The sequence below is a fragment of the Microcebus murinus genome, chromosome X (assembly GCF_040939455.1).
Source record: "Microcebus murinus isolate Inina chromosome X, M.murinus_Inina_mat1.0, whole genome shotgun sequence".
NCBI classification, from domain to species: Eukaryota; Metazoa; Chordata; class Mammalia; order Primates; family Cheirogaleidae; genus Microcebus; species Microcebus murinus.
The window spans coordinates 118,825,360-118,851,864 of NC_134136.1; the positions used below are offsets into that span (position 1 = coordinate 118,825,360).

Sequence of the window (26,505 nt, forward strand, 5' to 3'; positions counted from 1 at the left end):
CTCTTACCCTCTTAGCCACAGCCGTATTCAACTCCTTTTTTTAAAAATCAGTCAAGTTTAGCAGTGGGGGGTTGTATACCAACTTTAGTGACACTAATGTTAATAAGTTCTAATAACCCAGTACCATCAGACCAGCCCATACTCAATGTTTTGAATTTATCAGAATTCCTATATTCTTAGGCTTCTGCACCTTGCAGATATGTTGCTGCCTCTGCCTGGAATGCAGCACCCCCTGCCCCAATACTCACCTTCTAGCTCCTACCAATCTATTTTCTATTTCCTAGGAGCCTTCTCAGGTCCCTCTAGGCTGTCAAGGACAACTCTTCCATCAGCTCCCACAGAAATTTGGACAAAGTTCATAGCACTCATCACTCTGTATTATAGTATAGAATTTATTTATACAACTCTCTAAGTAAGAGTAGCTTCAGGACAAGGATCATGTCAATTTGGGAGGTTTTCAGCTATTTCTTTGCATACTTTTTTAGCCCTATTTCTCCTCTCCTTCTGGGACTTGATGACACAAGTGTTATATCTTTTGTTACAAGATCTTTTGCCACAGACCCTGGAGGCTCTGTTTATTTATTTATTTTCTCAGTCTATTTTCTGTTGTTCAGATTGGGTATTTTCTATTGTTCTGTTTTGACATTCACTGATTCTTTCCTCTATCCCCTCCATTCTGTTGTTGAGTGCATACATTGAGTTTATTTTGATCATTTTATAGTTATAAAATTTCCATTTGATTCCATGGGTGCAGTTTTTGACCTCCTTAGAGCCACATGAGAATAGGCCTTGGGCCTGGAATACTTCCTTACCAAGCGATAAATAGTCCTCAGTCTGTTCTGGACTTGTCACCTAGTGTGGGGATATCTTTCCTTGTTTCAGACTCAATGTTCTGCTAAAGTGTGTGCATCATATGACACCTGGCCCACCCCACTATTATATCTGTTACCTGTGGGGAGGGAATGAGGTCCTTCTGCTGCAACCCAAGAGGAGTTTGTCAGCTGCCAGAGACACCTGCTGGCCAAGGAAGACTAACATCCACTACTGAACCTGATCTTGCTCTATGTCTTTTCTATGTGTGTAAAGCGTTATTCCATCCAGTGCTTGATTGCATTGTGTTTTCCTCAGAGACTCTGATACCAAAATGCAGTGTGCAGAAGTGCCTGGACATCTACTCCTGATAAGAGATAACAGATGCTACTTGCTCAACAATTCTTATTTGTATCTTCTATTTCTTTCCTGAAACTTCCTCTATCTCTGTTGAGGCCTTCTAGTTCTTCATTTGTTTCAAGTGGGTCTGTAATTGGTTGCTAGGATGGCTGCTTTAAAATCCTTGGGCGGGATGGCTCATGCCTGTAATCCTAGCACTCTGGGAGGCCCAGGCGAGTGAATTGCTCAAGGTCAGGAGTTCAGACTAGCCTGAGCAAGAACGAGACCCCTGTCTTTACTATAAATAGAAAGAAATTAGCCAAAACAGCTAAAAATAGAAAAAATTAGCAGGCATGGTGGTGCGTGCCTGTAGTTCCCAACTACTCAGGAGGCTGAGGCAGAAGGATTGCTTGAGCCCAGGAGTTTGAGGTCGCTGTGAGCTAGGCTGACGCCACAGCACTCTAGCCTGGGCAACAGAGTGAGACTCTGCCTTAAAAAAAAAAATCCTGGTCAGATAATCCAAACATCTGATGTGCCTTAGTGTTTGTATCTATTAATCATCTTTTCTCATTTAAATTGAGATTATCTTGGTTCTTGGTATGATAGGTGATTTTTATTGAAACTTGATATTTTGAATATTGTTATGAGACTGTGGCTCTTACTTTGATTTCTGTTTTAGCAGGCCTCCTCTGACATTGCTCTGGTGGGGTAGAGGGGGAACTGCCATGTTACTGCCAGATATGTATGGAAGTCCAGGTTCCCTATTCAATCTCTTTTGACACTGAGTGAAGAGGGAGTGTCTCCTTGTTACTGCTCGGTAGGGATGAGAATTCTGGCTCTCTACTAGGCCTCCATTGATATCGCCATGGCTGGGAGGTATAGGAGTGCTTCATTATTGCTCCCCACATTGCTTTGCTCCCACTGACACAATGTGGGCATAGCATTACTACTGGGCAGTGGTGAAAGTCTTGACTCTCCACTAGGCCTCCTGTGACACTAACACAGCAGGGATAGGGAGTAACTCCTTGTAACTGCTGGTGGGACTGGAAGTCCAGGCTCCCCAGTACAGTTGAGAGAGTGGGATTTGAGGCACCCTGTGACAACCTGCTGAAGGTGAAGAGCGTAGGCTTCTTCTAGAAGCAGAAGTCCCAAAACTATTCTGACAACTGAAGATTTTGTAATAACTGAAAGCCTGTTTATACTTGGCTCCATCTCTGATCAAGCCTAACCCTATGTTTATCTGTATTATCAATGTGTTCTGGCATCAGTTGGATAATCTTCATGACACTGTAAGTATGGGAAGAACTGGTAAATTTTTTAAAACTTTTGACCCTGACATAAAGGATAAGTATAGTTCTATTTATGAGAATAGATAAATCATGACTCTGTATGTGGTACTAACATTATTAATGAACTATATATTCCTAAATGTTTCAGGTTAAGTACTTTGTTATTTAAAAGGAAGTTTATTTTCCTGTAATTGAATGTAAGTGATATTGATGGTACGTACATAAGCATTAACCTATTGTTGCTATAAATTATATGCTAATTAGTCCATAATCTGATTCAGCATACTATTTTACATAATTTTAAAATATTGGTTTATCTATGCATATATTAGTCATATCAATTTGGCAAATTCAGATTAAACTTTCCTCAGCTCCTAGTATATTTAGAATTATGAAACAAGAATCAGTACTAAATAAGGTTTGAGAACAAATGAGAGATGTAACAATGTTGGGGTTATATGCTCCAAGTATAAAGTAGATTACGGCTGTTTATGTGTTGGGCTTATAGGGAGGTTGGGGAGGGATAAGTCGGAAGTGTCATAGAGTGGTAATTAATAAATTGGGAACCCAGACTATGAAATCATGAAAGGATTTTGGAAATTCTAACCTCCCCATTTTATTAAGGTTTTTGAATCTCATTATGTACCTGGCACCTTACCTACCTTATGGCATCTAATCTAAAATAATGTTGTCAAGTGGCTATATTTTCTCTTTTTCACAGATGAGGGAATTGAAGCTCAAAATTAGACTAACTTGTTGAAGGTTGTCCAGCTATCAAATGGTAGAGGTAGGATTTGAACCTGGATCTGTATGATTCCACAATTCATGCTCCTTTTGTTACAGCACTTTGTTTTCCACATGGATTTACAGATTCACTTTTCATGGAAATAATTATTATAAAATCATTTATTCTTTGTCCCCATTTCTCTCTCCAGTAAAGAATCTAAACCTTAGAAGCTTCATATCTATTTTACATACATTTGACAGATAATAAATTATGCAAGATCCAACAAATTACATAGTGACATAAGGATTTATGTTACAGTATGAAATTTATCCCATGCTTGATGATGGAGGATAGATCCTTGTAGTTGTAATAGACACAGAGTGCTAGAGGATAGGTAACTTTCCCAAGGTCACACACAGCCCATGCAGAACATGGATTCAAATCCAGATCTGCCTGACTTCAACTCCTGCCCACTGCATCCACTCTTGCAATTCTGCTATTACTTAGTAATGGTAGGAAGGAAGGTGTGGAGAGGTAGGAGATGGATAGCCTTATAATTCTTGGAAAGGGCCTGAGTCAGGACTGCCAACTTCAGGAAGATGGCCTAATTCTGGCAGAATTTGTATCTCTGCTTGTGCAAGTGTGTGTGTGTGTGTGTGTGTGTGTATGTGTGAGATAGTGGGGTCAAAATCTCCCAGGCTTTGAAGGTCACCATTTGTGACAAAGTTAACAACGCATGTGTTAATTGAGCTGTAGAAAATATTCAGCCCTCTGTACCCACTGAAGCAAAATGCAATACCATACAGAATGGAAGAGGTGTTTCAGAGAAAGTAATTAAACATGAACTATAATCTATACAAAACTAGTTTGTTGGTCTAGTTACTAGTCTCAGGGGAACAATTTAAAACTGTATCTGCGTGCAAAATCAGTTGGGATTTCCATAGCTTCTCACGCAATACTGGTAGGATTTACTGAGTCAGCACTGGATTGTCTTCTTCACGTTTTGAAATCTAAGTTTAAATATATCTTGTCTACCAGCTACAGATGGACACTTATTGAAATACACAAAACTCTGTTTATAAAGGGACTCATTATTATTTTCCTATCCCTGAAGACTGAAGGTGTGAATTATAACAGCCCTGTTATATGAGATATAGCTTACTAAATGGGCTTTCTGAAAATAGTCGAAAGAGGCCTGTTTTCTCTTTCTCTCAATTATACTATGGATTGAAAGCCAGATTAATGTCTTTTATTTGCACCTGAGAGACAGAACAAAGTGTTGTAGTCTAAGGGTTACTGCATGTAGTCACAGTTGTAAGGTTTTTCTGGGCCACAAGCTGTGATGTGTGCATATCCAGCCCCCACTCTTCAATGAGGCCCCAATGAGATCACAGCAATAGAACTCAACATTTTGGAGATCCCGCTTAACGATTTCTCATTGCTTTTTCTTCTAATACTATAACAAACTACTGATAAGACCTAGGTAGCACGAAAACTGGGCCCCAAAGTGCCGCCAAGAGACAGACCTTTGGCGGTGGGGAGCCATGGGCAGCGAGCCAGACCCCGCGGGCGACTCTCCATTCTCTCCGGCCTGGGCTGAGCCGACGGGGATCTTGGGGACTTTCTCCCTTCACTTTCGGCGCGGGTGAGGGGACCGCGGCCGCAAGCGCAGGCCTGGCCTAGGGCGGCGCCTGGGCCGCGGGGCATGGGTCCCGCAGCAGTTCGCGGAGGCCATTATTTCCAGCAGTGCCAAAAGTCTGCGCCTTCTTCGGCAGGCAGAGGTCCGGGACTGTGCGCCGCCTCCCGGCTAAGCGACTTGTACCAGGCCCGGGACCCCCGGAGTTCGCGCGGGACGGCCGATGCTGCGGTCTGGGCCCATCCTGGAGCTCCCGGGCAGGAAAAGGCCGTCCATGGCGTCCTGGCCTGCAGCTCGCTCCCGCCACGGGCGGAATCGGACCTCGCCCTTCCCCACCACTCCCCTCCCCCTCCCAAGCCCGCGGCGGCTCCCGAAGCGACACGGCCCGGACCCTCCATTCTCTCCCCGAGTGTATTTAACTAGCACAACCTAACAGGAAGCTCCCTCTCAGTGACAACCTTTCCCCCGACAGACGCGCCCAGCAGCCAACCACCGGCCAGAATTGGCCTGCATCCCGCTCCCCTCTCGGTGGCACCCTCGGTGGGCGGGGCTCAGGCAGCTAGCAAGTTAAGTGGAGCCACGGCTGACGTGAGTCAACAAAGGTCACGTGAAGCGAGCGGGCTGCGCCGATTGGTGGCGCCGGCCGGGCGAGGAAGGGGGGTCACGGCGGCGGCGTGGGGTTCGCTGTGTGACACAATTACAACAACTTTGTGCTGGTGCCGGGGAAGTTTGTGTCTCCAACGAATTCCCCCCTGTGCTCCCCAGCTCCGCGCGCTCCGGCTGTTCCCGCCGTCCCCGCCCGTGGCTGCCCCCTGCCCGCCCCCGCGATGTGACCCTACAGCCGAGCGCCGCCACTGCCGACCAGGGGGCTCCGCAGCCCCTGCCGCCGCCACCTTCGTCGCCGCCGCGTTGGGATTTTCGTTGCCGCCGCCTGCGGCGGAGGAGGAGGCGGCGATAAAGTTGGTGTGCCGGTCCCGCGCAGAGCAGTTTGGGGCGTCGTTGCGGGCCCCGGTCCGGGGGGGGGTGTCGGCGTTGGAGTTGTGAATTCGTTGCGTTTCCATGAAATCCTGCGGAGTGTCGCTCGCTACCGCCGCCGCTGCTGCCGCCGCTTTCGGTGATGAGGAAAAGAAAATGGCGGCGGGAAAAGCGAGCGGCGAGAGCGAGGAGGCGTCCCCCAGCCTGACAGCCGAGGAGAGGGAGGCGCTCGGCGGACTGGACAGGTACGGGCCGCCGTCTCCCGCGCTGTCGGCTCCGGACGGACAGGAGCCGCTCTTCGGGGAGGCCCGAGCGCGGCTTGCCTCTGGCGGCCGCGGGGCGGGCACCTCGGCTTGGCGCTCTCTGTGCCGCCTTCGCCGGGGCCTCGGGCTCGGGCAGGGACGGGTCGGTGGTGTTACCGGAGCGCTAACGAGCCCGGTGTGTCTCTCCCCACAGTCGCCTCTTCGGGTTCGTGAGGTTTCATGAAGATGGCGCCAGGACGAAGGCCCTACTGGGCAAGGTAAGGCAGCCGCGAGCCGGAGCGCGGACACGGTCTCCCCGGCCGGAACCGCGCTCTTCCCGGGCCCCGCGGCCCGGTCTGAGCTCATTGTGGTCGCTAACGATGGCCGAGGGGCTTCCGGCAAACTATTTCCTGCCTCTTGTCTCCCCCCCACCCTTGGATACCTCGCTTGCTCCCTTGCGAAATCGTTCTCTCCTCTTGAAGCTGGAGGAACAGAGACGGCTTCGCTTTGGGGCCGGGCTCAACTGGGTCGACAAAATTGCCTGCTATTTTACAGCTTTTTGAGGGTAGGCCAGTGATCTCCGATGTGCCTCTTTAGGGTCAGGGGATCGTAAATGTGTGCAGATTTTCCTAAATTTCCGACTTACTTGCCTGCCACGGTTTTTTATTCTTTTCCTTCAGGCAGGCTGTTCATGATATCTACTGTTTAATAAACGTTTTGGGCTTTCTATGTCCCTGCTCCCAGAAGGGGGAAGTTGCACGTAGTTTAGGTCGGTGAAGAGTTTTCATTGGGGTGTTGATATCTTTCTCGATTGGTATGTGTTTTACCTGAAGTTAGGTGACTTGTTTACTTTTTTGATCTTTCTGCCATAGAAATACCGCAGTTACTTATGAATATGTTTTCTTCCTGGAGCCTCGTTTCCGGTGTGTCTGACCGGGAAGGCCGGGGAGGATTCGGGGTGTAGTCTCTGTTTATTTGTGTGGAAAGTTGTTGGCACTGTCATTTAGTTAAGTAATGGCTGCTCCTATCGGCCCAAGATGGCGGGACAGGGTGGGAGGAGAAAGTGAAGGGGGGGGTTGGGGGAGGGAGTAGAGGTAAACATGGAAATAAATAGTAGCGAAGAATAGGCCTTTCCTTCGGAGTGTGTAGCTCAGTGGTGTTTAGTAAAAATCATCCAAGATTATTTGCATATGGAATTCTGTACCTTTCTCAAGCTTGGAAGTACCGTGCATGAGCCTGGTAAATGCTTATCAACCTGTAGCACATTTAGTTACCCGTCCGTAAGCTATTGAACAAAGGCTGGAGTCTTACTCTGTCTGCATCAGTTTATATCTTCTGACCAAAAGCTGATTGCAATGATATTTGAATGGTTTCTTCTTAATTGGAACCGTGAAACTTGGAGTGTGTGCAGATAGGTGTTTCATTGATTAGACATATTCTTTTCTAGCTGAAATCAGTAGCTTTACATTTGACACCTAGCTTTATTGTTGCAGTTGAGAAGGAAGTTTGACATGAATAAAGCCCAGCATTTTATTCTTAAATTGATTTTTTTTAATTTTAGTTGGCCTGAATTTTTGTCTGTAGTTTGGTTTAGCAGAGTCATTAATTCCTTTTTATCTGTAATTACACTTCTGTTTTTATTTGAAAGTAACTAAATATAAGGAGTTTTGATTGCAGATAATGACCAGAAAGCTAAATGGAAATAATTCTTTTCGGTAAGCCTAGTCCGTTTTACCGATACAGAAAACTTGAATTAAACTGGGGCTATGTAGGTATTAATTGGCTTCATTAAAATTGTCGCTGGAAAAATGAACAGTGACTACCTCTGGAAAGATTTAAGCATTAATGATTGTTGGTCTCTTGCCTTATAGGATTTTTTTTTTTCAATCTGAATACTTAAAAATATTTTATTTTATTTAAAGATATTTGGCTACTGTCAAAGTTATCATTCCAAAAGATTAAACAAATGATTTAAATTTATTTTATTTTGGAGTGATTATTGCTGATCTAACATGGGTTGATACAATTCTTTGCAAAGATAATTCACTTGTAAAAGTTTGGCCAAATCTATTGCTTTTGGTTATGGTAATGAAGAAATAAATGGTATCTGGTGTTTTATGTGGAGAATGTGTAAAAAGCTAGTTAATGATTTCATGTTTTAGAATGCTCGTATTCAGGTAGATTCACAGTGGATGGTGTTTAACATTGGATTTCAGATTGTAATCTTGAATTCTGCAGTTGTTATGCATTAATGAATTTAAATTTTAAAAAACTGAGCATTTTCAAATATTTGTATGAAGTTGTGCATTACTTTGAGGTTTGAGTACAGTAACATCCCCAAAGTGAGAAACTTGAGAAGCTTCATTGTATGTTTTGGGGAGGAATTATGGTTTCATAAAATATGGGATAATTTGATAAACTACTAAGTAGTTTGAGCTAAATTAAAAAAAAATCTGCGTTGCTTCAGACTCAGTGCTCGTGAGGTCCTACCTGCTTACATCAACACTCTTTAGCTTTAACACGAAAGGAAAACATTCAGTAGTATGTGCTTGCAATCTCATGCACTTCTTGGTTGCATCTTTGTGAGCCTGAACACACCAGTAGAATGTGTAATGTAAACCTTGACATTATGTAACTTCGCACCCTCTGGATTGGATTCTGAATAGAATGAATGAGCTGGAGTCCTGTTATAGAAAGCATTGACTTACTCAGTTTATCTCTCATTTTAACAAGCCTGAGAAGCAGTATTGTGTGTACGTGTGTGTGTGTGTCTGTGTGTGTGTGTGATGTTGAGTTATGCTAGTTTCAGAATTCTTATTCTCCGAAAGTCTTAAAAACAAGAGTTGGCTTTTCTTTACTGGGGTAGGTTCAGGCTACTTAACTGAGGGCAGACAATGGACTTGAATAACTCCCAGAATTCCCTTTTTAGCTATGATTTTTGTTGTGCCACTGTCCCCAAGACAAATTTAGTCTGCACGTTGTCTAACTTTTTTCCTTTCTTACAGAAATAATACCTATTATTTCTTGTTTTTAAAAATTATCCTATATATATTATTGGATCTTCTTTCAAGTTTTCGAATTTACATTTGTAGGTTTAGAAAAATATAACTCTTGACCTAAAAGCTTTGGAAAGTTGAAAGCATTAAATAAGTGTCCCTTGCCCCCAAACTTATGTATTCCTTTTCCAGGTGTGAGGATACTTTATCCAAACTGCTGATTTCTCTTGGCCTTTGCGTGTTTTGTGAAATTCAATTATATTAGAGTCATCGAAAGAATTTTTGTTTGTAGGATGGCCGATTGATATACAATGCTTGGGGTTTTGAATTAAAAAAATAAATTAGTTAATACAGTATATTATTTTTGTAGTAATGTCTTTAAGGTTGTAAACAGCTAGAGTTTGCTTAATCAGAGTTCTTATAATATAGCATGATCTTGAGCAGTTTGCTTTTTAATGCTGACCCTTACTCTTCTGGTGACATAATAATTCAAGATTATTTTAAAATTTATAGTGGAGTTAATGAAAAGTAGTTAAGTAAAACATTGTAACAGAAATTAACTGGTGACTTTTTTAGTACATTTTTGAAAACCTTTTGGATTAAATTTTTTTAGTAGGATAAATGTTTGAGTTAAAGTATAATAGTAACATAGCATAAATGTAAGAATATAAATATAGTAATACTATGAAGTATAGCTACAGTAATAACATGCTAGAGGACTGGGGAATCTTATCTGTCAGGGAACTGTTGCTAAAACACATACTTTGTGTTGAAGTATCTTACATATTTTAAATACTATATCTTATTGGAACTTTTTTTGGTAAGTCTATTTATAGAAACATTATAGAATACTTAGAAGAAGTTATGGGATTGTTTATCATTTAAAAATATATGTGCTTTCTTTCCTAAGAGATATTAGTATTAAAATAGTTGGCATTTAAAAATTTTGTGGTAATAGAAGTAGTTTAAGATCCATTGAAGCATATATCTTCTTAAATTTGGTTTGCTTGCATGTAGATGGTAGGGAGAAAGTATTAGGTCAGTTCTAGAGGTGGCTTTTTTAATACTATAATATTTGGATGTTGATGTTTAAAAACATTCTATATTGTTATGTGGTTTTTTGTTTGCTGGCACTTAAAGGGATATAGATTGAGTATCCTTTATCAGAAATGCTTGGGACCAGAACTGTTTTGGATTTTTTTTGGATTTCAGAATATTTACAGAACACATACCAGTTGAGCAATACCTAACCTGAAGAGCTGAAATCCAAAATGTTTCAATAAGCATTTCCATTTAGTGTCATGTTGTACTTAAAAAGTTTTGTGGGATTTCTGATTTTTGGATTAGGGATGCTCACCTGTATATTCATTTCCAGTGCTAAAGAAAGTTAGTGTTTTGGTTAAAAAAGTAACCACAGAAATAATGCCATGATTTGTGTTTGAAAATAAATGAGGTCTTTGATACATTTTAAAAGAGTTTTCTAGTTTGGAAATTATCTTCTAACAATTACAGTCAAAATTGTTTATTTGGACAAAGTTTCATGTATGTACTACATATTTCCTACAATTGTAATAAAGATATAAGAGATTATAGAACATGTTTGTGTATCTGGGCACAAATTAGAACTGCAGCAATACATAAACAGGTATAATACTTTTTTTAATTTTTTTTTTATTTTTTTTTTTTGAGACAGAGTCTCACTTGCCCAGGCTAGAGTGAGTGCCGTGGCATCAGTCTAGCTCACAGCAACCTCAAACTCCTGGGCTCAAGCAATCCTCCTGCCTCAGCCTCCCGAGTAGCTGGGACTACAGGCATGTGCCACCATGCCCGGCTAATTTTTTTTTTTTTCTATATTAGTTGGCCAATTAATTTCTTTCTATTTATAGTAGAGACGGGGTCTCGCTCTTGCTCAGGCTGGTCTCAAACTCCTGACCTCGAGCAATGCGCCCGGCCAGGTATAATACTTTTTAAGTTCTGGTGTTTTTCACTGAATAGTTCTTTCTGTCAAATGAATTACAAATCAAAATGACTAGGGAACATTTGACTGCCACCTCTATATTTCAGGTTGTTAAGAAAAACTGCCTGAGAGATAAATTTTTGTGGCTTAGGTTAAAGATGAACCAAAATGAAGGTTCATTTTTTGACTAGCTGCAGAATAAATCTTTTTCTGACTTAGATTATGTAACATTTAGTTTTTGTTTATATAGTACCAATATCCTGCATATCGGAAAGGATTTTTGTTAAGTTTGTTTTTACTTTGAAACTCATTGTGATGCTTTGAACTCTTTGAAAATTGATGTTAGTGACTAATAACACTGCATTATTAATATTCTTGAAATGTGATCTCAAAAGAGCTAATTTATGTTAAGAAAATACCATCAGATTGGCTAAGAATTGAAATGCTGGTTAGGCTATTTAGGGCCCATTTGTATTTATTTGTAGACTAATTACTGGAGTTTAATGAATGCATAATTGGCATAATTGACAGTCTTAAGTACTTTTACTGAAACTTCACATATATTGTATCAGTTTTCTATATTAGTTTGCTGAATATGTGATGTCAGTTTGTATTTTGATGTTGTGGGTAGGATTCTGTAATAGAATATTACACGATATGTGACAAAAGAGAAAATTTTAAATGTTAAAGAGTTAAATGTTTTAGTTATATTTAATGATTTTAAAAAAACAAATGAAATAAATGATTTAGGTTATTGTGACAGTAAATTAAAGCAACAAATATTTGAATGTACATAGAAGCCTTCTATGCAGGGAATATGAAGGTAACTTAGATATCCCTTGTCTGTGTTGAATTTAAACTTCTGTAAGAGGGGTGAGATAAGTATGACTAACATAGGAACATCTGTGGCAAAAGAAAAGTGTGAAGTACTCTGAAAGTTTATGATAAAGGTCAATTTAACAAGTTACAAGTTAGTCTGGCTCTTATTAATAGAATGGGGATTGTTTCTTGATTGTGCTTCTTGGATATGGTGTTTCTGGATTTAGATATTATTCACAAGGCATCTTTTAATTGGGTTTAGGAAAACATGATTTAAAAATCAGATTTTATCTGGGACAATGTTTCATTTGTAAAAGAAAAAAAATCAGCTTTTAGCTTTTAGCAGATGTTTAAAGGAAGATCTGTTGTGTGTTCTGTTCTTCCTTGATATCATTTTGTAATAATGATATTTACCTTTGTTATCAGTTGTTGCCTTGGCCATCCATAAATGAGTGTTTACGGATCAATTTAAGAAATTCTCTGATAGTTTGGAAAGGAGATTCAAGAAGTAGTTAAGTAACGGCCATCTTGGAATACAAAGTACCTCTGGGATGAGGAGGAGGAGAGATTTTAAACTTTATAGATTTTTGTACTGCTTTTTAAAAAATCATGGACATGTATTATTTTAAAAATAATACAGTAAGTACTCTGATAGTGAGTACACCAGAATATTATATTTTGGTTGACTAAAGATGATTTTAAACCGCTGTGTCTGTAGTTAGACACTTGTAAAGGCCTTATTGCATTTTATTAAAGTCTCAGGTTGGGGTACTTTTGAAGTTGATTGATTCTTCAAGTGGGGGTAGGAGTGAATGAAGTTGCAATGTACTCACTTAGGTCCTGTTTGTTTGTGTTTTAGGTGGCTTTGTAATAGTCACTGTACCCATTCTTCATTTTGATCTTTAGCATCTGTTTCATTGTCTTTACTTTTGGGTCTAATTTGGCCCAGGCGATATTTGGAACCTAATTAAGAACTATAACTTGGAAGGGTGGGAGTAATCCCTTATTTATATAGCTTTAGCTTTCTGAGGCAATTTGTAAGCTGTTTGCCACTATCTTCTACAAGGTTTTATTATTTTCTTCTCTTATCCCCTTCCTCTTTTATTGTATCTTTTGTTATTCTACATTGTTAAAACTGTTGGTGTCATTCTCTTGTGAATGTATTCTTGTATTCTTTTTGTAGTTTTGTCTGTGGTAGTATTTTGTCTGTTAGAATCAATAAAAGATGCCACTGCTAAGTTTATTCTCAGGAAAAAGGTTGGGCTTTGTTATGTTAGGGGTATTATATAAGGTCATCTAATTCATTTTAATTTTGAACAATGGAAGAAATTGTTTCAGACAAAGGGTTGTTTTCACACTATAGATCTATTACATTATGTTCGTTAGATCTTTCTCTCTCTTTTTTTTTCTTTTTAAAGAAAAAAGTTTATTAGGAAAAATTTCCAATATTTCCAAAAGTAGAAGAAATCAACCAACCATCACCCAACTTCAATAGTTTTCAACCCATGGCCAGTCTTGTTCTTGCCTCTCACCTCCATTGTTTTGAAACAGTGAGATCTCAGACATCAATCACATAATTTAATCCATAGATATTAATATTTGTCTCTGAAATATAACCACAATATATAAAAATAATTTCTTATATCAAATATCAATGGACCTTGCTTTTTGCTATATGGAAATTGAGAAATAGTTGCTTGTGAAATGAATAGAAAACATTTAGCTGACTATGATGTGAGTTTGTTTGCATTTTGATACTGTGGTAGGGTTCTTTAATAGAATATTACACAATACGTGACAAAAGAGATAATTTTCCCTAAGAATCTTAGTTGCTTAAGTCTGTTTAGATAGTTTATATATTTAGGGAAAATTTGTTTTCAAGGTACAGTAGTTAAAATAAATGTTTTAGGTTGTTGAAATTCAAATATGAGAATGAGAACTAGAGAAGCTTTTTCTTTGCTTGATTGATAAATGGAATATTTCTTGAACTGCTGTGGGTGAGGGCCTCTCAGATTCTGGGCAACCAGTAATACCTGGCCCTGTAATCAGTCTGTGGGGAGAGGCCAACAGACTGAGTGATCAGTATGACATAGTAAATACAGTAATAAAGATGTCTTGGCCGGGCGCGGTGACTCACGCCTGTAATCCTAGCACTCTGGGAGGCCGAGGCGGGCGGATTGCTCCAGGTCAGGAGTTCGAAACCAGCCTGAGCAAGAGCGAGACCCATCTCTACTATAAATAGAAAGAAATTAATTGGCCAACTAATATATATAGAAAAAAATTAGCTGGGCATGGTGGCGCATGCCTGTAGTCCCAGCTACTTGGGAGGCTGAGACAGGAGGATCCCCTGAGCCCAAGAGTTTGAGGTTGCTGTGAGCTAGGCTGACGCCATGGCACTCACTCTAGCCTGGGCAACAAAGCGAGACTCTGTCTCAAAAAAAAAATAAAGATGTCTGCAAAGTGTATGAGCTCTCAAATGATGGAACAATTAAAACATTTAAACCTTTTTATTATGAATAGTTTAAACTATGTGCAGGTATTGAAGACAGTTTAATGAACTCCTCTTTTCAACAATTCCCAGCATTTTGGATAGTTAATTTTAGCTGCTCCAAAGTGGAGAAGTGACTGAGGGAAACTGCACAAAGATGTAGCACTTGGTCTTAATTATGAGACATGAGGTGGAAGTTTACCAGGCATGTAGATGTAGCAAGAGGAAAAAGAAGGTAGAGAGTTGGAGGTATAAAGTTAAATGGTGTCTGAGGAATTGTGAATTGTTGAGTATAGGAAGAAGGTAGGGTATGTCTACTCAGGTAACTGAGCATGTGAAGGGCCCCATCACTGTAGGCCATAGGATGTTTTAGGGCATTGCCAAACTTTTTAATCAGTGGAAGTGACATGAACTGAATTAGGTTTTATGGGAATATTACTGGCCATTATGAGAAGGAGACAGTGGAGGGGAAAGGAACCTAGTTGTGAAGTACTGATGGGTAGATAGCAATGCATGGATTTTAGGGTAGAATTTTGCTCCTGCCACTTACTAGAAGTGTAATCTTTGGGGAAATATCTTTCAGAGGCTCAGTTTTCTTATCTGTAAAGTGGAAGTAGTAATAGATTTCCTGTAGGCTGTTGCAGTTTGTGGTAGGGAAAAAGAAATACATGTAAAGTGCTTGAAATTGGGCTTGGTGCTTGGAAGGTGCTCTGTACAGGATAACACCTTGGATAGTGATAACATCTTGGAAGTTTAAGCTGAGACTGGTGATTTTTGGGATGAGGGGGGAATCAGAGGCAGATTTGAGAGCTCTTGAAAAGGCCTTTGTTGACTTTCATGCTGTCCTCACTACTTTGGCTTTCTTTCTATGTCTCTGAACCACATCTCAGTCTCTGGTAAGGAGGGTCTGTTGTAGGTCTTATTTACTCACCCTGCTCCCAACTTTCATGTGTATTTGACTGCCTACTTGACTACCTTGCTTGGGTATCTTGAAGGTACCACAAACTGAACATATACAAACTGAATTTATCATTGTCTTTAATGTTCTATATCTTAGTAAATGTCACCACTATCCATGTTAGAAACCTTGGAATAGTTCTTGGTGCCAGTTTTTCTTAACTTATGAAGTCGTAATCACCATATCTCATCATTTCTACATGTTAAATCTCAAATCTGTTTCTCTCCATCCCCACTGCCACCATCCTAATCACAGCCATGATACTGTTGTCTTTGACTTTTGAAATACCTTCATGCAGTTTTTTGAATATAGATATACTTGTACTTTAATACAAAATTGAGAAGTTACACAACGGATGTTACAGTGAAAATGTCTCTTTCCTATACTGTCTCTTGCTTATTTAGTTCCTGCTCTCAGAGGCAGCCACTGATAAAGTTTATTGGGTAATTTTTCATATTTCAACACAGGTACAAGCATATTCTGTTGTATTTTTTCACACAAATGAGATCATACTATATACAGATTGTTAAATGCTTTGTTAATTTTAATAGTTGCTATATGAAAATATTAGTTTTTATATTGAGTTGTCTTGGATTTGAGAGTTTCTCTGTCGTTCAAGTAGTGAGATGTTGGTGAGGGAATTGGTTTGGGTGATTTTTAAGTTATTTTCATTTTGAAGTTCTATTACATTTATATGTGGTATTTTATGTAGAAATTCTTCAACATGCAAAAGTCTTAATTGAAAGTGTGTTCGTATGTGTTTTCCTAAGATAGCAGTTGCTTCATTTTATATACTATGAATTCTCAACTGGAATAATTGGCAAATTTGGCCATCATATTTTGGTTTTATTGGTGTGACTGATTACCAGACTCCATGAATACTAATTTAATTAATTCCCCGAACATATATAGAAGTAGCCATGGTTTATACTACTTAATATCTTGTATTTGCGGAAGTCATTCATTTTCACCATTTATTCTTGTTTTTTATTATAGAAAATGAAAAATAGGTAAATTTACATTCTTGATTAGTTGAAAAAGGCATAGGCTTTAGTGTGTTATTAACTTATTTCATAGCAGAATATCTTTATTTTCATTATATTGTTGATAGGACTAGAACAGTGGTACTTTATTTTTTTGGAGTCATTAACCCTTTGAGGGTCAATGTAGCTGTGTACATTTTATATATGATTTCAGAGAGTATAGAGATCTTCCTTGAAGCCCAACCATGGACTCCAGTATTTTCCATTAGATTAGTTTACTGATTCTTGCATAGAGGTGTTCATGATGGGAAGTGTTAATGATTGGAATATGTTGAAGGGAAAGTAAAGCTTTCAGGGGTCCTCAAATTTTTGAAACAGGGGGTCAGTTCACTGTTCCTCAGACCGTTGGAGGGCTGGACTATAGTTTTAAAAAAACTATGAACAAATTCCTATGCACACTGCACATATCTTATTTTGAAGTAAAAAAAAACAAATGGGCAAACACACCCGCATGTGGCCCATGGGCGGTAGTTTGAGGATGGCTGCTTTAGAACCAGTGGATTGGTTAGCGTAAGATGGCATGGATTTTACCACGTAGTTTTGTAGTGTTCTGTGGCCACTTCAGATATTCTCTCAATAAGCTCTGTTAATCATAAGCATGCTAGGGGAAGAGAATGTGGTCTGATGCCTGGAGAAGTAGTTGCTTTAACTAGGAAAATACCTGTAAGTACATGCTCCTTTATCATAATTAATGGGCTTTAGTATTGTTTCCTCAGCCTGGGTGCTCAAAATGCTGGTTTGGTAGGGAGGTTACATGATATACTGGGAAGAACAGTGTATCAGAAAACTCAAGACCTAAGTTTTAAGGTCTGCTACCTACTTTCATCAAATCACTTAATTCTGTGGTCGTCATTTTCACCTCTCTTAAAATGAAGGGCTGGGAATTAGAAATTTCCAAAGTGACTATATAGCACCAAAATTGTAGCTAGCTGTTCATTTGAATTTTTAGGGTTGACTCAGTTTTTTGATTTTGACCCAGAAAGATGGCACAGTTCAACTGTGTTCTAGATTGTAATTCTCTTTGATTTCAGCTCCAGCCTTTAAGACCAGAGACTGAATGAATGCACATTATGTAACTGAGAGTTGCATATTTTTGTTAATCTAATATGATTAACCATTCAGTTAGTCTTAGACTGGTTTGAAAGTTTATCTTACTTATTAATAGTTAGTGTTTTTACTTCCCTGAACTGCTGCTTTCTTATAGCTGGGGTTGTTAAATTTCTTAGGTCAGATCTGATGTTTTTAATTCTGGGCATACTCATTATGTATTTCTGCGTGCTAGAGAATTCAAGTGATGACAGGGCTAAACAAATTCTCAGGGGTGAATTGATAAGAAATGTTACATTGAATAAATATATATTATTAGGTACTAGACATTTGGGTATTATTACAAAGATGAGTAAGGTCCCCTAGTTTCTCTGAGTAACAAGAGTAACTTAGCATTATTTGGGGGCACTTTCTGATCAATTGAAAGTAAGCTTTTTTTGTAGGATTTTGCTGTGTGTGTATGATTATACTTTCATTGTGTCTATCAGTTAAAAAGATAGATTTGGAGTTTGTAAATTAGATTCAGAATATAACTCTTAAGGAAAAACTTTTTTTTTTTTAAACAGCTTTTCAAAGATGGCAAATGGATAATAAAAAAAATGAAGTTAATCTTTTGTGATTGAGGTTACTTAAGTTTGTGCATTGAAATACTTGGCCAGGATGTTGTAGACAGCATCCAGACATCTAAAGAATAACTTTTAATAAAGATTATCCAATCCTTAAGTAGTCATGATTCTATGAAAAGAGGTAACTGGATCCTGAATGTCTGAAGGAAAAGCTGGAGTCCTTACTAATCTGATGTATGTTTTTTGGCTTTTGCTTTGTCTCTTTTGTCTTGGTTGTTCTTACTTACAGAAGTGGATATCACATGATGGATTGGATTTCATGAATATATTTCTGTAAATGGAAATACTTTTCTGTTAACTTGTTTTTCAAATTTGACTTTTTATTTCAAGATGATTATAGACTCACAGTTGTAAGAAATAATAGGTCTAGTGTGCCCTTTACCCAGTTCCCCCCAATGGTAGCATCTTGCAAAACATGGTACAGTCTCACAACCAGGATATCAACATTGATAAAGTTGAAGTACAGAGCAGTTCTATCACCAAACGTATCTGTCTTGTTGCCCATTTATAGCTGTATCCACCTCCCCCCTTCACTTGTTCCTAACCCCTGGAAACTACTAATCTATTAATCTACTAATCCATTTCTATGATTTTGACCTTTCAAAAATGTTTTATATATGGAGTCATACAGTATGTCTCCTTTTGGAATTCCCTTTTTTCACTAAGTAGATTTCCCTGGAGAGTCATCTAAGTTTTTGTGTATATCAGTAGTTTGTTACTTTGCTGAGTAGTGTTCCATGGTATTGATACACCATAGTTTCTTTAACCATTTACCCTTTGAAGGACATCTGAGTTATTTTCAGTCTTTGGCTGTTGTGAATAAAGCTGCTATAAACATTTGTGTACTGGTTTTACGCAAACATAACTTTTCTCTGGGATAAATGTCTAAGAGTGCAATTTCTGGTAGTTGCATATTCGGTTTTATAAAAACCGCCAAACTGTTTTCCAGAGCTGCCCTACTGTTTTATGTTCCCACCAGCAATGTATGAGTGTTCCAGTTTCGCCACATCCTTGCCAGCATTTGGTGTTACTGCTTTTTTTTTTTAATTTTTGACATTCTGATAGGTGTGTAGTGATAGGTCATTGTGGTTTTAATTTGCATTTTCCTCATGGCTAGAGATGTTTAACGTCTTTCATGTTCTTATTTTCCATCTGTATATCCTCTTTGGTGAAATGTCTGTTCATGTCTTTTGCACATTTTCTGGTTGGATTGTTTGGTGGGTTTTTTTTTTTTTCCTTCTTTAAACTTTTCAGTTTTGAGAATTTGTGATATATTCTAGGTTTTAGTCCTTGTTGGGTATGTGGTTGGAAATAATTTTCTCCTTAACCTGCAGCTTTTCATTCTTCAGTCTTTTGCAGAGCAAAAGTTTTTAATTTGTTGATGTCCAATTTATTAATTTTCATTTTATGGAAATTGTGTTAGTGTGAAGTATAAAAACACTTTGTGTGACCCTAGGTCCTTAGGGTTTTTTCCTATGTTTTTTACTAAAAGTTTTATAGTTTTATATTTTTACATTTATGTTTTATATCAGATGTGAGGTTTGGGTTCAGCTTTATTTTTGCCATTATTTGTTGAAAAGGCTGTCCTTTGCCATTGGATTGCTTTTGAATCTTTGTCAAAAATTAGTTAAGCATATTTGTAGGACTTTATTTCTGGATTCTCTATTTCATTTGTCTGTGTGTCTCTTCTTCCGCTAGTACCACACCATGTTGATTATTATAGCCTATATAGTAGGCCTTAATACCAGATGTAATGATTCTTACAACTTTATTGTTTGTCAAGGTTGCGTTAGCTATTCTGAGGCCTCTGCCTTTCCATATTAATTTTAGAATAAACTTGTTTCTATGTCTACAAAAAAACCTTGCTGGGATTTTGAAAGGGATTGCATTAAATCAATAGATCAATTTGGGAATAATTAATATTTATTTACTATGTTGAGCCTTCCAATCCACAAACATGAGATGTCTCTTCGTTTATTTAGGTCTTTTTGATTCATTCCATGAGCATTTAAGTTTATACCTAGGTATTTCATTTTCTTTGGAGCAATTGTAAATGGTTATGCATTTTTATTTAGATTTCCAAATGTTCATTGTTAGTGTGTAGATTTTTGCATGTTGATCTTGTATCCTGTGACCTTGGTGAACTAATTTATCATAGAAGTTTTCTTCCCCCCCCCCCCCCAAGATTCCTTGTGGGATTTTCTAGGTAGACAGTTATGCCACTTGCAAGTAGGGAATGTTCTTCCTTTCCAACCTGTATGCCTTTTTTTTTTTTTTTCTTATTGCAATGGCTAGAACTTTCAGTACTATGTTAAAGAGAAGTAGTGATAGCAGACATCCTTGCCTTTTTCTGAAGGGAGAGGGAAAGCATTCTGTGAAGTTGTAGAATTTTTGTAGATGCTTTTTATTCAGTTGAGGAAGTCTGTCTTTCCCGTTTCCCCCTGCCTGCCTCCCAAGTTGCTGAGAATTTTTATCATGGATTTTGTGAAATGCTGTTTTTTTGGGGGGGGGGGTCAATTGATATGGTTATGATTTTTTCTTCTTCAGCCTGTTTACATGATAATAACATTGATTTTTGACTGCTGAACAACCTTTGCATACCTACAATAAAACCCAATTGGTCATGTTGCATACTCCTTTTTACACATTGTTGGATTAATATTTTGTTGGGACCTTTTGTGTATAAGATCATGACAGGAGTATGGATGAGTATGAGTATGCTAATATTTTGTCTAGGATTTCTGTGTCTAAATATCATAAGAAATAATGGTTTGTAGGTAACTTTTTTTTTTTTTTCATGAGACAGAGTCATGCTTTGTCAACCTGGGGTAGGGTGCAGTGGCGTAATCATAGCTTACTGCAACTTCAGACAAACTCCTGGGCTCAAGTGACCCTCTTACCTCAGCCTCATGAGTAGCTGGGACTATAAGCACGTACTGCTGCACCCTGCTAATTTTTTCGGTAAAAATGGGATCTCCCTTCTGTTCAGGCTGGTCTCGAACTCCTGACCTAAGGCGATCCTCCTGCCTCAGCCTCTCAGAGTGCTAGGATTACAGGCATGAGCCACTGCACCTGGTCAATAGGTAACTTTTTGTACAGTGTTTGTCTGGTTTTAGTATCAGGGTAATACTAGCTTCCATAAAATGAGTTGGGAAATGTTCCCTTCTATTTCTGGACAGGGATGTATAAAATTGGTTTTAGTTTATGTTTAAATGTTATCTAGAATTCTTCAGTGAAACCATTTGAGCTTTCTCTTTTTGGAGCTTTTAATTAGAAGGTCAGTTTTCTTTAGTGGTTATAGGACTCTTCAGATTGTCATCTTGGCTGAATTTTGGTAGTTTGTGGTTTTTGAGGAGTTGGTCTATTTCTTCTAAGTTGTTGAACTTATGAGTGTAGAATTGTTCATAGTATTATTCCCTTATTCTTTTAATGGCTACAAGATTTGTAGTGTTAACCCCATTTTCATTCCTGACATTGATTTGTGTCTTCATCTTTGTCAGTCTTAGGTTTACCAGTTTTATTAATTTTTATTTTTTGAAGAACCAATTCTTTGTTTTATTGATTTTTTTTCCTCTATTGTTTTCCTGTTATCAATTTTATTGATTTCTTCTCTGATCTTTATTATTTTCTTCCTTCTGCTTGCTTTGGGTTTATTTGCTCTTTGTTTTCTAGTTTCTTGAGCTAGGAACTTGGATTGATTTGAGCCCTCTCCTTTTCTCCTATGTAAAAATTTATGCCATACATTTACTTTTCATCACTACTTTAACTGTGTCCCACATATTCTTATATTTGTATTTCCATTTTCATTCAATTCTATGTATTTTTAAATTTCCTCTTTGATCCATGGAGTATTTAGTAGTGTGTCGTTCAATTTCTAAATATTTGGAGAGTTTCTTGTTTTCTTTCTGTTACTGATTTTTAGTTTGATTCCATTATGGTCAGAATTTACTCTGTATAATTTCCATTTTCTTACATTTATTGACATTTTCTTTATGATATTTTGGTGAATGTTCCATGGATGCTTGAAAAGAATGTGTATTCTGTTTTGGGTAAAAGTGTTACATATGTGACAATTAAATCCGGTTGGTTAATTGTGTTCATTTCTTCTCTACCCTTGCTGATTTTCTGTCTAGTAGTTTTATCAATTGCTGATAATGTGTTATTGCAGGTCTTCAAGTATAATTGTGCATTTGTCTATATTCCTTTTCTCTCTATCAGTTTTTAGTTCCTGTACATTTGAACTCTGTCGGTTGGTATGTACACATTTGGGATTGTAATTTGTCTTCTGGTAGGTTGATCTTTTTATCATTATGTAATGTCTCTCTTTGTTTTACTATTAATTTTCCTTGCTCTGAAGTCCACTTTATCTGATAATTAATATAGCCACTCCTGCTTTTTAAAAAATTTAATATTTATATGGTATATCTTTAATATTTATATGGTATATCTTTTCCCCATTGTTTTACTTCCAATCAATTCATGTAATTGTATTGCAAGAATTTTTTTTGCAGACAGTATATTGTCAGATTGAAAAAGTGACTTTTTAAAATTATCTTTCAATTGGTATATTTAGACTATTTGTACTTGAAGTAATTATTGATATGTTAGTGTTTAAGTCAGCTATTTTATTGCTTGTATTTGTTTGTTTTCTGTTTTCTCATTCATCTGTTTTTCTTTTCTTACCTTCCTATGGGTTATGTGAATATTTTTTAGGATTCCATCCTGGTTTGTAATATTTTTGAGTATGTTTCTTTGTATAGATTTCTTAGTGGTTGCGCTAGGTATTATTGTAATGTTCATGTGTAACTTCTGACTGTCTACTGGTTTTGTTTGGTGTTTTACCACTTTGAGTGAAGTGCAGAAACTTTGCTTCCATTTAGGTCCTTTTGCCCTCTCTATTTTTAAAATATAATTTCCTGAACTATTCTTACATTCCTCTACATACATTGAGCACATCAGATGGTGTGATAAATTTTACTTCAGCTAGCAAATATGATTTAAGAAATTCATGAGTAGTATGATAGTCTATTACATTTACCCCTACTGTTACTTATTTCAGTGTTCTTTCCTTTCTCAAGTTTTGGCCGCCTTTTATCATTTCCTTTTTGTTTATAGACCTTTTAAGGTGTTTTAGACATTCTTTCAGGGTGGGTTTGCTAGCAACAAATTTAGTTTTTCTGAGATAGTCTTTATTTTCCTTCATTCCTGAAGTATTTTTGCCACATACAGAATTCACAATTGACAGTTATTTCTTTCAGTATTTGACAGGTGGTGTGCTATTTTCTTCTGTTCTCCATGGTTTTGGATGAGAAATTTTATCTGGGGTTCACTCACCTTTTTGTATCTGTCTTTCATGTGTTTTACCAGATCTGGGAAGTTTTTAGCCATTATATCTTTGAATAATTTTTCAATCCTATTCTCTCTTATCTTCTTGGATGCTGAGAAGAATCTTAGCCCTTTTGTTTTTGTCCCATAGGTCCCTGAGGCTTTGTTCATTTTTTTTTCAGTCTGTTTTCTCTCTTGTTTAGATTGACTAAATTCTATTGATCTGTTCACGACTCTGTCATCTATCGTTTCTACTCATATTGAGCCCATCCAGAGAGTTTTTACTTTGGTTCTTGTGTTTTTAGTTTTATAATTTCCATTTAGTTTTTTGAATAACTTTGCTGAGATTTTCCAATTTTTCATTTGTTTGAAGAGCAGTTATAATCGCCTGTTTTGAAGCATTTTGTTGACTGCTTTTAAAATCTTTGGCAAATAATTCAAATATAGGATTCATATCAGTCTTGAGTCCGTTGGTTCTCTTCATTCATGTTACACTTGCCTGGTTTTTGGTATGGCATATGATTTTCAATTGTACCCTTGAATTCTGGGTATCACATTGTGAGAACTCTGGATCCTATTCTTTTTATATGCCCTTGTTGAAGTGCAGTGCAAGGGCTAGGTGGGTGTGTATTAATATATTCAGCTTCTTGCTGAGTCCTGCTGACAGTTAGCCTAGGAAAAGTGGGGCAGTGAGTACAGCCTTGATGCAGACTGGTGGGGTAGAAGTTCAGCTTCCCCCTTATCTTCGCTGACATTTTCCTGGCAAAAGTTGGGCACCAATTTATATGACCTCGTTGCCTCTGAGTGGGGGTATGAAATTAACTTCCTGATGGGCCATGCTGCCTCAGCAAGAGAGAAATGGAAGGCTAACTCATACCACTCTTGCTTGCAGGATGGGGCAGAAGCTTGTTACCTCACACCACTTCCCCTGAGTTAATGCCAGTGGGGAGTGGAAGCTCAGTGCTCTCTGGCATGAGACGATGACTGAAACATTGTCAGTTACTCAGTCTTATACTACTTCATTTAGTTTTGATTCTCGGTGAGTATGGAGGTTCAGCTCCCCACTGGTTCCCACTGACACTAGAGGTGGAAAGAAAGTGGAATGCTGCCTGACCCTGACTCACACTGCCTTATTCAATCTTGTTGATGCTGGTAGGTGTACAGATTTGGCTCCTTACTGGGTCCTACTGATACCAGGCCTGTGTGTGGGGGTGGCGGTGAAGGGTACTGCCTCACACAGCTCTGTTAAGTCTAGCTTGCCTCTAGACCCCACTGACAACACCCAAAATGAATCTGAGCACCATTTGCTTCACTGGATAGGGTATGGAAGATCAGCTCCTTTTTTAACCTTGCCACTAACCCTGTAGGGAAATTAGAGCTACCTCTGAGTTGGGGAAGATGAGCTGCCTGTTTTGTCCTGCCAACCCTACCCTGGTAGGGGCTCACATCCCACTGCTTGCTTTTGCTGGGTGGAGGGCGTAAGATCACCTCTCCACTCTGCACTGCCAAACCACCTGGCAGAGGAATCAAAGCACCACCTGATTCTGCTTTGGGGAGAGAGATTAAGATTAAGGTTAAGATTAAGATTAGTTGTATGCTTGGCCCCGCTGAAACTGTGGAGTGTGTGTGTGTTTGTGTTTGTGTTTGTTTGTTTCAGTGATGTTTGGCTGTAGTGGAGTGGGTATTGCCAGAAAAGTTTCTGTTGCTAAGCTTATACCCTTTTCTCAGCCCTTTGGCTAGGAGGAACAGACTTTTCTTGGAAATTTTTTTTTCTCTATGACGCTGGATTAGGGGTTCTGAAGCAACATACTGTCTTGGAAATGTGGGAGGCAGTATGAAAACACAGATCTCACTGCCTTGTTACTTCTCAAATCTTGAGGTCTCAAGGAAGTCTGCTGCCTTCTTTCTACCTTTCAGATACTTCCTATGTTTGTTGTTTTGTTTTGTTATGTTCAGGATTTTTTAGCTAGAAGGAGGACCTGGTAGGAATGAAGTACAGTAGTACTCTTGGTGGAACTGGAAGTCCTGCATTGACTTTTATAGTAATTGAAGTGTTTTTTTTTTTTTTTTTTGACACAGAGTCTCACTCTGTTGCCCTGGCTAGAGTGTGTTGGTATCAGCCTAGCTCACAGCAACCTCAAATTCCTGGGCTCAAGCAGTCCTTGTGCCTCAGCCTCCCGAGTAGCTGGGACTACAGGCATGTGCCACCATGCCCAGCTAATTTTTTTCTATTTTTGGTAGAGATGGGTCTCGCTCTTGCTCAGGCTGGTGTTGAACTCTTGAGCTCAAATGATCCGCCTCTGCCTCCTGGAGTGCTAGGATTACAGGCGTGAGTTACCGCGCCTGGCCAGTAATTGAAGTTTTAATTGTGAAAATTTTTGCCTAAAGATACTATGTTATGTGAATGAAATAAGTCTTAAAAAATCAAACTTATGGGAAAATTTTAACTTGTGACAGTATCATCAGTGACCATAACATATGATCCTCCTTATAAAGCTATTTCCTTATGTTAGGCTTTAACCCATAACTATATTATTTCAGGGTTATGGTTTAAATAGCTACAGTGCTTACTTTTAAACAGCAACTGCTTTCTGTCATATTCTTTAAAGGAAGTACATATTTACATGTAAAGAAAGGAACTGAAAGATAAGCTGGGTTATAGCAGAATGTCACTCTTCTGATTTGCCATCTAACAGCAGTTACTCTTCAGTTTCCTATGCCAAATAGACTGGTACAACATAACATTCTGCTCCTTTCACCATATTAAGGCCAAACAAAACAAAAATTTCCCCTGAATTTTTAAAACACTTAAAATAGGCAAAATGATTCAAAAGTTTTTAGGAGGAGGAGGGAGAGGTAGGTGATATGTAGATGGTTTCTGTATGAATTTCAGATAAATAGGCAAGGGAAAACTTATTAGGTAGGAGGCATTTTCAGCAATATACATGTAACAAAAGTGTACAGTTTTAAAAGGCGGGGCCTTTTTTAGTTCATTTCAGGTCGAAACTTATATGATTTTTGTCCTTTTTGCTGTTCTTTTTGTTATAGTACAATTTATATAGAACCTGACACTTGCTTTTTTTTTTCCACTGAGAAAAATCTTTCTGGAGAAAAGATTCCTTTAATAATATGGAGTTTCTTTTAGAGTTAAGTTTAGCCATTTATCCTATTATTTAAGACATGAGTTAATTTGTTTTCTGTGTAATATGTTGAATCGTGTTGTGGGAT

General features: G+C 38.4%; 1 protein-coding gene across 10 annotated transcripts in view; it reads left to right on the forward strand.

Annotated features, from left to right (window-relative positions):
- Nucleotides 1-5,486: 5,486 nt before the first annotated feature.
- Nucleotides 5,487-26,505, forward strand: part of KDM6A (lysine demethylase 6A) — a 194,811-nt gene continuing 173,792 nt past the window's right edge. For all 10 annotated transcript variants that reach the window (XM_012754078.3, XM_012754081.3, XM_012754080.3 and 7 more), the window contains exons 1-2: nucleotides 5,487-6,021; nucleotides 6,233-6,296. In XM_012754078.3, coding sequence (XP_012609532.1) covers nucleotides 5,861-6,021; nucleotides 6,233-6,296 — 225 coding nt within the window. In that variant the 5' untranslated portion in view covers nucleotides 5,487-5,860. The remainder of the gene's footprint in view (nucleotides 6,022-6,232; nucleotides 6,297-26,505) is intronic.